The 13,715-nt window shown below is 34.6% G+C and overlaps 1 protein-coding gene across 1 annotated transcript; it reads right to left on the reverse strand.

The window, feature by feature from the left end:
• Window positions 1-259: 259 nt before the first annotated feature.
• On the reverse strand, window positions 260-1,198 carry LOC106297555. Its single transcript, XM_013733771.1, has one exon. It carries the CDS (start codon window positions 1,196-1,198, stop codon window positions 260-262), a length of 939 nt encoding a protein of 312 aa, XP_013589225.1.
• Between the last annotated feature and the right edge of the window lie 12,517 nt (window positions 1,199-13,715).

Raw genomic sequence — 13,715 nt, forward strand, 5'->3', positions numbered from 1 at the left:
AGATTCAATCTCGATTTTCCCGCTTTCGATGGATTTGAGGAAGTGTCAGTATAAGACTTTGCAATCGTTCGTATCATGTGATTTGACCTCATGATAGGAACACCATTTACTCGGCTCGACGGCGTTCGAGTTTGCTGGTTCGGGGGAGTCGGTTCTGGGGAACTAGACTTTGGCTGGCTGGTATCTCGATCCCAATGATTCCACCCCTCCTCTCGAGCCATTGCGGCGGAACCCGATGGTTCGCCGTCGTCTATAGCATTCATGTAGCCCTTCTTCTGGTTAGGCTTGCCACTTGTTGGCGCGGTTCTTGATGAGCGTCGTTCGTCCGGGCGGGAGTTTGTTTTCCTGCAGCTTCTTTGGCTGCCTTGGCCCTAGTATCCTCCTCCATTCGAATGAAGTTATTGGATCGAGCGATGGCATCCGGTACTGATCTCGTCTGGTGTCGGTAAAGATCAGCCCGAAATGGTGACTTAATGTGGAGGGTGTTCATCAACGACTCCACGGCGATATGATCTGGTACGTCGACTTTCGAGACAATGGATTTGAACTTCTCCATAAAATATCCCAAGCTCTGCCCGTTTGCGTGGTTGAGGTTCCAAAGATCCGTGGTGGTGGCTTCTTGTCTAGTAAACATGATGTAATTTTTGAGGAAAGCCGTCGAGAGGCCGTGAAAACTATCAACGGAGTTCTCCTGAAGACCGGTGAACCAGTTAAGAGCGATACCTTCTAGGGTTTCGACGAAAAGTTGACAAAAGCCGGCGTCTTTTTCCTCATCAGAGAGGTTCGTGCGTCGCATCGCGATATTGAAGGATATGACGTGAGCAGAAGGGTAGGATACACCGTCAAGTTGACAAAAGCCAGCGTATTTTTCCTCGACAGAGAGGTTCGCGCGTCGCATCGCGATATTGAAGGATGTGACGTGAGCAGAAGGGTCGGATACACCGTCGAAGGTTGGAAGACAAAGCTTTTCCATCTTTCGGAGGCGGACCTTCGTTATCTTTTCGGTGAACGGTGTCCGGAGAGATTCTGCTAGGACTCGCTCGATCTGTGGGGCGGATGTGGTGACATGATGGATCTTGGAGTTTATATCCAGCACCGACTGTTTCAGCGCGGCGAGCTTGTTTATCGTCTTCGCATCAAGACCCCCCGGGGTTTGGGCCACGTCATCATCGGCGACATCTTGGTTGGCAGTCTGCATTGGTGCTGCACCAGTCGCTCTCTCTGTGTTAAACAGATGTCTTTGGTACTGCGCCGTCGAAGCTTCCACGTTCGCAGTGAGGGGGGGGCTAAGATCTTTGCAAGCGCTGCGATTTGGTCGGTCGCCGCTTTCTGGGCTGCGTCTTGCTGCGCAAGGCGCGCCATGATAGTTTCTATAGAAGCGGGTTGGAGTGGTGTCGGAGTCACGTGGAAAGACGCCGGCGTTACTTCAGCGGCTTCACGATCTTCTCCAGAGGAAGAGCCGTCGTTACTCGTCGCCATCTTGTCGACGTTACTTTGCTAAGACCCCATGGTGGGCGCCAACTGTTTGATCGGGAAACGGTATGGAACGAGAGAACGTTCGGTTTTAGAAGTGGGTTTAAGCAAAGACGTCTTATTAATGGTAGGAAGAGCGTTTCGTCGGTTACAAGGAAAGGAAATACGTAAAAGGAAAGGTACCGGAGCCTCGAAGGCTTTATCGGAGAGATACAACAAGGCGAGATAACAAAGGTAAAACCCTAATCTAGCCGCCCAGTGGGTATCAGTGATTTTGGATCCCCCTTACGTTGCCTTTCCTTCCCCTTTTATAGCTGACCTCACGCTCTTCCGTGGCCTAGTTTGTGTCGTCTCTGTGGGCTTTAACTCGCTGGGCCGAGAAGTCCACATTGTCTCGTGGAGTCGTTTTCTCGGGGTGTTTAGTCAAGAAGCCCATCGAAAGCTCTCTCACATTACGCCGAGAGATCGACCCTTCAAGCCGCCGCGTCGAGCCAATGCTCCGCTTCATGTGGGCCGGGCCGTCTGTTCTTCGATCCTTGAGGGATGGTCGAATTTACCATCTACACCTGCTGACTCACATTGCCATTAATAATAACTCAAAGGAGTCTTTTATTTCCATTGAAGGAAAACAGAATTATTACTTTGGAAAGTTCCAAAGAGATGCTCGTCACGGCCTTCAAGATCACAACCAAAACTACTGATTCCCTGAGACAAACGATGAATCAAATGGGAAACAAAGTCATGGTGAAACTACCTAACGTCATGGTAGAACAAGGTCATGGTGAAACAAAGCCTTGTTACTGTCCTCGTGAGCTACCTAACGTCATGGTAGAACAAGGCTTGAAGAGATGTTACTTTAAATTGGTTGTAGCCGACGCCTCAATGCCTCTCGTTCTAATGAGCCATAACTGAGTATGCAAAAAAAAAAGAGAATGGAACAGAGGACTAGATCGAATCCAGTACCCATACGACGAACCAGAATAGAAAGAAACTCTTGTGCTTGAACATATTACGAAACCACCGATCTGAAACTTAATCAAGGAAGGAGCTAGCTCAAAGGGATTGGCTATTTCGAAGCGAACGGACGGCTAGGGTTCAGATCAGACGACAGCAGGAAACCTCTGTTTCAGAAATGTAACCGGAGGGATCAAAGCCGTATGAGCTTAATCGGAACCTAGGTGACTGCGGAAAGTGGAAACGGAGTAGACGACACCAGACAGACGAACTCAACTTATGAGTTTATTGGATGTTATATTTTAATGGATTTGAAAATCCAAACTAAATATAGTGTTATATGATTTTCAAACTCGTATTAAAATCATGTATTATTTATTTAATAATTCATAAATTCTATATCAAATCAAGTGTTATTCATTTGTACGGATTTACTTAGAAATTTGGTTTTATAATGGATTTGAATGTATTTGTTTGGATTTTTTTGTTAAAAATACAAAGACTCAGATCCGAGGGAAAACCTCCGAAAAAATTTTAAAATCTGTATATTTTACTTGGATTTATAAATACTACATGGATTTATAAATCAATCAAAATATATAAACCAATAACACCTCCCAAGATCTCAATGGAGATTTTGATTTGGAGCCACCGTTTCCTAAAAATGGCATAAGCTATTTTTTTGCCCTATAATCATAAATCTCAAAAATTAACCAAAAAAGAAATTCAATAAATGTGTTATTGGTTTATATATTTTGATTGATTTAGAAATCCATATAGTATTTATAAATCCAAGTAAAATATGCAAATCCGGAGGTTTTCCCTCGGATTTGAGTCTTTGTACTTTTAACTAAAAAATCCAAATAAATCCATTCAAATCCATTATAAAATAAAATATATTAGTAAATCCGTACGATTGAATAACACTTGATTTGATACAGAATTTATGAATCATTAAACCAATAACACATGATTTTAATACAGATTTGAAAATCATAGAACCAATAACACTAGATTTAGTTCGAATTTTCAAATCCATTAAAATACAACAACTAATAACCCCTACTAAACCTTTCCATGTTAATGAAAAAGTGCAAAAATATGTTCTTTAAACCATGTGGAAGCCCCCTTGTTCCAATAGTTTGACTAAGAGTTCATTAATACTTCTACACCAGCAGGTCTAGGTTTCAATTCCCGGAGAAAACGATTTATTAAACAATTATGCAGGCTACAAATGAAAGGCTTACAATGGATCTTCAACATGGTGTAAGTAAACTCGGTCAGGCGTGATCTTCGTAGAACGGCTCAGGTGATGCAGTTAGGCGTAGATCCTTATAAAGCAGGTAGTATTGTCGGTTGTCGGATCGTCTATGTAATTTTTTTCATAATTGTAATATCATAATAAATCAGCGTTAAAAAAAACTCATGTAGAATGGTTTCAACACCCTCATTTTCTCCTTTTAACATTTCACATCATCTTCTCTTTCTTCCACCTCATTTATTCAACACCCACTTCATTTTAAACTTCTATAATGGTTTGTTTTAAGAAATTCAACACTCTACTCCACAACTTTTAAGTCATATTTTTTTTTTCTTACAATATAATAATTACAATATAATAATTACATATTAATAATTAACTTAAAAACTAAAATAACATAACTTTTAACACACTTGATAGTTGCTTATAGTAAAAATGATGTTTTTCTGTATCCAAACGAAATGAGAGTAGTCTTTATTTATAGATAAAAAAAATCTTGAATTTTGATATAATTTTCATATTTAAAAAAAAAAATTATTATATAATAAATGTATTCAAATTATTGGGTGGGGATAAAAAACAAAAGCAATTTGCCGAGCCAATGAGAATGTAGTATTTAAATCTTATCCATATTTTTTCAAAAAAAATTGTGATCTGCTGCGCGCGCACTAAATGTTCATGGCCAACCACAATGCGACACGTGGCACGATAGTCCACAATTTTTTTCTTTCAGCTGTTGAAACTATACATGTTGATACAACGTCATTTACAACATCCTCATTGTATGGGATATTGTATGGGATTAAACCGTTGAAAGAGGATTTCAACACCCTCATTTAGTATTTCCATAGTTTAACTACTAAATTATGCAGCCTCGTTGTCCCTTCCTCTTCCTATGATAATCCATAAACAAAACTCAAGCTGAATCATGCATGAAATAGAGAGTATTTCTTTGAGAATCAGAGAAAATAAATTTAAATAAAAATAGTCATAAAACTAAATCGATCTTTGACCTTTTTGCTACATTCAAGAACCAACAAAAAGAACGAAGAGATAAAACAATTAAGAAAAATACAAAAGATGATTAGTTAATACATGAATAATTATATAGCCAGTGAAACTGTTTGGATCGTGCAATGAAATTAGGAGTAGTGGAATTCTTTATTGTTAGAGAGTTATTTTGCTTACAATTCTTTATTTTGCAATTGGTTCAGATTTTTACAGTTACATGAATAATTAGAAAAAAATTGTTTGTAGTTTTTAGACTAGTTTTTGGTTTTTGTTCTTTCAAAAACCATTTTTCCTCCGATCAAGTTTTAGCTTTTAGTTTTTGTTTTTGTAAAACCATTTCATTTGCCAATTAAATTTGGGTAGCCTTCTTTACACCCCTCCCCCTCCCCCAAACTACTTAAACTCACACCAAACCCCCCTAAACTTTTAGGCTCATTAAGAAACCCCCTAAACTAATTTGCTTCATTAGTTTTCTCCGTTAAGTATTTTTCCTGAATTAATTCCACATATCGTATGATTTCGACGTGATTGCGTTTAGTTTCATAAAACGCGATCAGACAAATCACGTTGACCCTAAGACTACCCGATAATCTCCCCACCCAACCGTAGGACCCGACTTAAGTTAAAAGATCTGAATATGAAACTCTCGACATAATTTCGCCCTCAATTGCTCTGAAACTAGGGTTCATACTTCATCTCTACGAAAAGAAGCTTAAGGAAGCTTCATAGAGATTGTTTTTTAGTTTAAGATTTGAATTTTTCTTCCAACATAAAAGAGAGCAACGATCTACAATATTCTTTTTCTTTTTTTTTATGAACACGATCTAAGGTATTCTATGTAAGTTTTCTCATATGTTTTTTGTTTTGGATTATTTGTGGTTTGGTGGATGTTTCAGTTCCCTTTTGTTCCAGGACCTATGTCTAAAGCTATAGATTACCGAAGAACTTTAGTTACAAACTCCAAGAAATTTTTATTCAATGCAAGTGGCAGATGAACCCGGGATGGTCTTGCAGGCTAAAGTTAGAGCGTTCCAAGCTGCAACCATGTCAAGAAAAATTCTTCTTCTTTTGTGGCTTTTACTATTGAATTTTTGAGATTGCACATTATTCTGTCCAGAGTTCTATAATCTCAATTGGGCTGTGTTCTGTGTGTTAGAAAATTTTGTTGCTTACTTATTTCCCATAAAACAACAGAAAAGAGACAAAGGGATCATCTCGTTTGTAAGGAGTCACTTTGTTGTAGTGACATAGTTTGTTTTATAAACGTAAACATTTGTAAACTTGATTATGTTAAACGTAAGCCATAACAGTCATCACAATAACTTGAAGATTATTAGTCTATGGTGATGATTGTTTGTTTGGTTTCTAGATTTTAGATTTTGGTTTTTGGTTTTTAGTTTTTGGTTTTTGGATTTTAGATTTTGGTTTTTGGTTTTTGATTTTGCAGTAGATTTTAGTTTTTGAAAAACATGAATGGTAATTTTAGATTTTGGTTTTTAGTTTCTGGATTTTGCTTATAAAATAATAAAATAAAAATATTATCAATAGTAAAATATTTACTATGGAAATAATAAAATATAATATCATTACCAAAATATAAATAAGCTTATTTGAAAAAACAGCAAATAACACAAAATTTAATTCTATGTTTAAACATAAGTTATATATACTTTATTTTATAATTAAAATAATAATTTTAAATCATATTTTTAATTTTTAACTATCTTTTTAAAACATAAGTAAAATGATAGATAAAAAACAACGTAGTCCAAAAGCTAAGAAAATAGAGATTTTGGTTTTGTGTAGAATTATGTAGTTATTTGAAAAACTAGTTTCCCTAACTTTTAGGGAATCACTTTTAACAAAATCTTGATTGGTTTTTCAAAAACAAAAGCCAAAAACCATTTTAGAAACTACAAACAATCAACCTCTTAATTTGATCTTTTATAATATGTGCAATATAGTCATGTTGAATATTCAGAATTAATACTATTACAATGTATGAAGACAACAATGTTGAAAACGGCAATGTATAATAATAAATACATAAGAAAGTTAATAAAGAGACATGATTTTTCAAAATATTTTAAGATGATTAAAAAAAATTATAAGAATGTTTGCTCTGAGACCGCCGCTTCGTGTTTTTGGCTTGCATCTCAGGTGTTTGGTTTTTACCGGCGTCGTGAGAAAAACTCCTTACGTTTATTTTTTTGTTTGTCTGATGCTTTATTTGTGGTTAGATAGTGGGTTAGATTGTTTTTTTGGTAGTTAGGTGTTAGCGGAAGTGATGTTGTGATGGACGCACGTAGGATCGAAAGTGTTGGTTTTCGTTCTGTGTGTCTGATCTGTGAAAGATCGGATATGTTTCGGGGTTCCCATGCCTCTTTTTATCTTCTCGTCTTATTCTCTAATGGTACGGTTGTTGAGTTTCTAAATATCGAAATATCTTTTATCTGAATTATTTCAAATTATTTGAATCACCCAAAAACTTGAAATCTAAATTTTTATCCGAGATATTTAAATTTATCTGAATTATCCTTGATCAGAAAAAAAACTGAAATTTTTGATATTATTTAAATTATTCAAAATTATCAGAAAAATTAAAACCTAGCTAAAATCAAATTGGAACAAAAAATTTATTAGATATAAACTGATTTCTAACATTGTTATATTGGCAGAAATATAATCAACAACACTGTAGGCTGAAGTACAAGTATTGAATGACCAGAGGACAGTACCACCAATAATGGATACGATATTGTCATCGATTCCAAGAAGATGGTGTTTTACAGATGACTCGTGAAAAAAGGTGTTAGTTTTTCAGGACAAGGTTGACTCAATATTTTGGAAGGTTTTGATGAATTGTTGGGGGTGAGGAATGTTAGGGCTAGTCTCACGCTACTTCATGCGGAGATGGAAACGCTACTCTGGGCAATGAAATGCACGAGGAATTTACGTCAATTCAGGTTACGTTTGCAACAGATTGTTCTCAATTGGTGAAGATGATTTCACAATCAGATGAATGACTAGATTTTGCAAATTATTTAGAAGATATCAAGATTCTGAAAGAAAACTTCACCCGATCAAAGATTATCTATGTACCAAGGATGCAAAATTCAAAAACGGATAGTAGCAACCGTCTTTTGCCGTTCACATGGATCCAGATCAGATCAGGTATATGAATTTGCATTGTTAATGACACAAAAAAAACATTGTTAAATGATCAAAATCCGAAACAACCAAAATGAATCAAATTTTACAAAAAAAAATTGAATGTGCAAAGCCTAATTGAAAACTCAAAAACCCAAAAAACCAAAAAACACGATCTGTGTCCGACCAGGTATCTGAAAAGCTCACACATGAGAGATTCATACTTAAGCCGAAAATGTAAATAAAGTAATCTTCTTCATCTGAGCTTTCTGGAATTGTCATGCGACCAATGAACTCCTCATCAACAAAATCAGCAACTGATTGCTCAATCTCATGTTCATATCGATCAACAACCTCTTCTTCATCTTCACCATTATCCTCTTTAGCATAGATGTCGTTCGCCACTTTGTCATCTCTGTTTACATCTCCTATTTCCCCATCATGTCTTAGATCATTCTCAGTGTCCCTATACATAAGCAATAAAGAATCATATAATAGAAACAAATAATCCTCTGGTGAGTCAAAGAACGTGATCAATCAAAATAACAATAAATAATCACCTTGCAAGTTGTGAGGCCTCATTCTCCATCTTTAATAAATAGAACCTTCACCTAGTAGCTCTGTCTTTCTCCAATTCGTTACATGTGCTTTACGAGAGTGGCGTAAGGTTGTTTTTTTTTGGTCGAAAGTGGCGTAAGGTTGTTTAAGGTCGTGTAAGGTAGGGTTTGTCAGCGTAGGTTTTTCTATAAACGTGTCGGGTCTTTTTGTGTGGATCATGGATCAAAAAAAAAAATTTTGGATCGGATAAAGGGTAATCGTTATTTTTAAACGCGTTTTTAATTTCTAAACGCATGTACTCTTATATAAGAAAAAATGTGTAATTAACTTGAAATAAATAGTTAGGTGCATATTTGATGAATCATTTAATTTTGTGGGGTTAGGAGAAGAGCTTAAAAGTCTAGGGGGATTGACTGTGGGTTTAAGTAGTTTGGGGGGGCATAGAGAAGTCACCCCATTAAACTTTCTAACAAATAGATTCCCTAAAATTTAGGGAAACTAGTGATAGACGATTTGACCCAGTTTCACCCATGGTTTATAGGTGTTTTTACTACTAACTAGTGGTATTCCGGCGCGTAGCGCCGGGTTCGTATGTTTTATTCTTACATGAATTTACAATTCATTTTATGGTCTTATTAACGAAATTATGTTCAAAAATATGAAAATGAAAATATGTTAAAAGAAAATGATATATTTTTCTGGATTCATTTGATAGTGGTTAACGATCTAGTGTATTACTTTGTTTTGAAATTACTTATTTTAAAGTGGAATAGCATAAGTAGTTGTGACTAATCGATTCAATAACAGTAGAATCAAAAGCCGATAATCGTAACAAATTTTATTTAGTTGGAATTTAAACATAAGGTAAAGTTGATTTTTATTTAGATAACACATTTATACTGTTAAGTACCATGTGGACAGCATATAAAAAGAACGGCATTTGAAATTTTATTTTAAAGACTAATCTGAATTTAAACATGTGTAATGAAGTTTTGTTCATATATTCTTCTTATTTTTATATATAAGAATTAAGGATTGTTGTTTATTTTTAGAATCAAGGATTGTTGTTTATTTTTAGAATTAATCGTTTTACAATTTTTTATATTCTAAAGTAGTTTTGTTTCAATTGTCTGTCAAATATTTGTTCATACATTGTCCATTATAATTATTGTAATCTTCTGGGGTATGTTTATTTGATTTATGGGAACTTAACCTCATCATCTTATGCGGTTAGTAATTTTTCTCAACAATAAAGTTGAAGTGGGACAATGTGTTTTTTGTCTAAGCATTTCTATTTTATTTATTGTGGATTTAGGCTTCATGAAATATAATGGGTGGCATTTGTTTAGTTTAAATGGTTGGTTGTATGTTTGGTTTGGTTCATTATTTCTCATAGTTTTGTCTCAATTACTTCATGATTTCTTGGATGTGTTGTGGTAATGTTTGTTTCAATATTTATGTATGCTTATTTATTGGTATTCTATTAGTCAGGAAAAAGTTATTGGTATTCTATTATTATTATTTTTATTTTGAGAACGAAAGTCTATTCTATTTCTTAAATTTGAAGTTATTTGGTTAACCAGACCGGAATAAAAAAACTAATAAAATAATTTTTTTTGTGGAAATACTTTAGTGTCCTAGCTAAACATAATTTTAGATTAAATAATAGTAGTATAATGTAATTTCTACAGAAATTCTGTATATTTTTTAATATTATATATGCCTGATGAATTTTCATAGTTTTCTTGTAATAAAATAACACTACATAATAATGAACTGTTAAACAAAAAAATATCTAAAAAATAAAGATATGTTGGAGTTTTATGTCGCCATTATTGTCTTGTTGAATTTGACTTAGCACTGCTCTCATCTAAAGTGTTTTTTTACTGCTTTTATGTACTTTATTTCGCTAAATTTGTTCGTTTGATGCAAGTACGACGAAGTTCTTAAGCAAAAAAAAAAGAAGGTATGACAGAGGTTGGAGAAAAGAAAACTTCATATCACCATTATTAATCAAATCTTTATCTTTAGGGTACTATGCGTCTTCTGCGCTTTATATTCTTCAACTATTGAGTCTTTGCAATTGATCTCCGGCCTTCCCCCAGTACTTTTTTCTCATTAGATAGTATATTACCAAATTGCTAACCAAATCTGATTGCTTTCTCTGCAGGTACTTTCATTTCAGCATATGGAGACCATGTATTTAATGAGTGAAAGGGAAGTGAATGTCCAAAATATCAAAGAAAACGCATCGAATACTGTATGTTGGTTTGGTCATGTTGCAATCACCCTTTACAGATGGTCGGTTTTGCACACTCGTATAACTACAATAGATCCTTCTTCTACATAACTACACTAATTAATCATGATTTCTAAAATGTAAATTGTATAAAAATGATAAATTAATTATAAAAATGTGTATAAATATATAAGGGACAGTCTGATTGGAACAAAAAAAAATACAACAGTCTGGTTCTCTTTTCGGATGTAGCTCGTTATGTTAATATGTGATTCGTTATGTTTTTGTTTTCGAGAAACTTTATTTTTTGAGAAAAAAAAAATAAATTCACATATTGACCTTTGTGTTGTCATTATGGTATAATAACGATTAGCTAATTTGCCAATTTGTTTGCGAGAAGAAAGAAATATTGTTCTCTCACTTTTGTCTTCAATATTTATGTGAACTTATGCATCATTGCGGACTCTATCATATATTAAATTTGGTATAATATTTGAATTTGAGAAAATATGCAAGTGATTTTATGAACAAAATTGTTTTTCAGGTCAATATTACACGTTTTTGCATATGTAATACCTATCAGAAAATTGTAACAGTTAAATTAGACTGAAGAAAATGCATACAAAAAATTCAACAACTCTAAATTCAGCATTATCGAAAGCTTTAGCCAACATTAGGATTTGAGGTTTCATATAAAGAAATCAATGAAATCTCTCTTTCTACAAAGTTAGGGATTCCTCTCATAATAATCAAACTCCGTTGACACAACCTCATGAATATAGAAAATGAAACTGTTTATTAGATTGTGTCAAAATTCCACTGTTCGCAAATAATTGAGCGGCAATCGCTACTTCCCGACGACGGTCGGGATCCCTCTCGTTCTGGAGGAGCAATCCCCTTTTTTTACCTTGAATTGGTCAAAATACTCAGACTTTCTTACTTTTCGTGGTGGATTAGATCCAGTGACCGGGGGTCTATGGTTAACCGGTGCTCTCCGAACCAAGATAGATAGTCTCCTATCACTAGGCTCACCAACCTGGATATAAATTAGTACTAGAGAAAAAAAGGCTGATGTTTTTCACTCACTCAGATATAACAGAAAAATCTACTAATTAGTCCTATATTAATTGGCGTCAGTTTAATATGAATATTCTCTAAACCTCCTCTCATAATAATCAAACTCCGTTGACACAACCTCATGAATATAGAAAATGAAAATATCAAATATAAATTAGTACTGGAAAAAAAAAAGGCTGATGTTTTTCACTCACTCAAGTATAACAGAAAAATCTACTAATTAGTCCTATATTAATTGGCGTCAATTTAATATGAATATTCTCTAAACAAAGTAATGTAACCATTTATATGGTGTGTACCTCAATTTCATTGGCTTCTTCAAGTGTAAATTAGGAATCATATAATTGAAAGTGAGATCACTAAAATAAGAAAGTTATTCAAAACTGGAGTATACACAGAAGAACGTGTATGGAATTATGTGGACTTAACGCCTCATCTGAAGTGTTAAAATTCACTTTTATTTGGCTGTTCTACACCAACGGTTTTCTTCCGAGACCCCCTACGTTCTATTCAGTCTAAAGAGGGTTCAAGGAAATCATGTAACCATGACTATGGAGTAAGAAAAAGCTAAAAAAGGATGGTCTTTTCTCGCATATTTTGTCTCTTGAGGTTTGGATGTCAATCAAAAAGGAAATTAAATATATTCCTACAACCTGAAGTTACAATGATATTCATAAATTTACTCGGCCTAATATATAACAAAAAATCAAAAACTTTTAAACAAAACAGAAAAAATGGAATTTGATTTATTATATGACTTCTCTTCTTGATAATTCCCGTGTGTTCAATAATTGTCACCCAAACTTTGACTCTGCATTTGCATTGCTCCCAAGGGTCTTAGGATCTCACTCAAATGCACCAATGAACAGCTTAAAAAGTATTTGGGAAGCTTTATTTCCTGATGACATGCAAGGAAAAACTCACCAATCAATATTGTAAAATAACGGGAAAATGAATTACAACGCGTGGAAGTGGTATCATGCACTTTCTCGATGTCTCAAGAACAGAAGAATACATTGAAACAACAATATAGCTTCAAGCAACCCATTTCAAATGATAATTTAATTTGATTGTGCCTCTATGAAATATTCAAACAAAATCCATTAGCAACCAAAATCTTGCTACAACTGTTGTTTCGTCCGAAATTTTCTCTCATCACCGTGAAAATTGAAAAATGCATTTCATGTCCTAGATCAACATAACAAAGTGCTTTCACGAAGCATATAAAAGAATAGATTTAATAATAAATTTGAAACCCTGTGATGTAGCTGAAAATTCATATGCAAAACAAAAGCCAATGTCTTACCTTGTAAGTTTGTCTATCTTGTTCTTTGGCGTGAATCTCTGGCTTCGTCTCCTCTTACTCAGACTCGAAAATCCTGGATCTTGCTCTTTCTTCTCCAGTCGATCTCTCACAGTCACCACCTCCTGACGCACATGTCCACAACTACTCTATGACAAGGAACAAAACAATAAAAACTCATCAGCTAATTGAAATTAATAAAGAAGAAGGAGGAAGTTCAAGCAATCAATAGAATCTGTCTCTGTATTGTAACTCCAGTTGAAGAAGGTATGGTGGTTGATGATCTTCAAGATCCCCTGGTTAAACAGATTGACAAACTACATATACAAGATATTGAGAAGATGACAGTATGTAAAAGATACAAATACAAACCTTCAATTGACCAATGATACACATAAGTTTTTGTGGCCAGCCCCATCATCTTTGGTGTAATCCATTTCCAAAAAAAGGTACAACAAAACATGGGTAGTTAACATCCAATCCAAACATAAAATCAAGACCAGCAAACCAGACTCAAAGTGTACAACAAATAATAGAATAACAAAAAGTTTGTTTCGACTCAGTCATCTGATGTGGTTTCTGCTTATCAAAGGATTGGGACAACATCATTATATAATAGCTAAGCCGGTGCCGGCTCGGTTGTCTTCTGAGGTTACCTAGAAAGATGAAGAGGTCGATGGACAAGTGGG

This window comes from Brassica oleracea, chromosome C6 (genome assembly GCF_000695525.1).
Source record: "Brassica oleracea var. oleracea cultivar TO1000 chromosome C6, BOL, whole genome shotgun sequence".
Classification (NCBI taxonomy): domain Eukaryota; kingdom Viridiplantae; phylum Streptophyta; class Magnoliopsida; order Brassicales; family Brassicaceae; genus Brassica; species Brassica oleracea.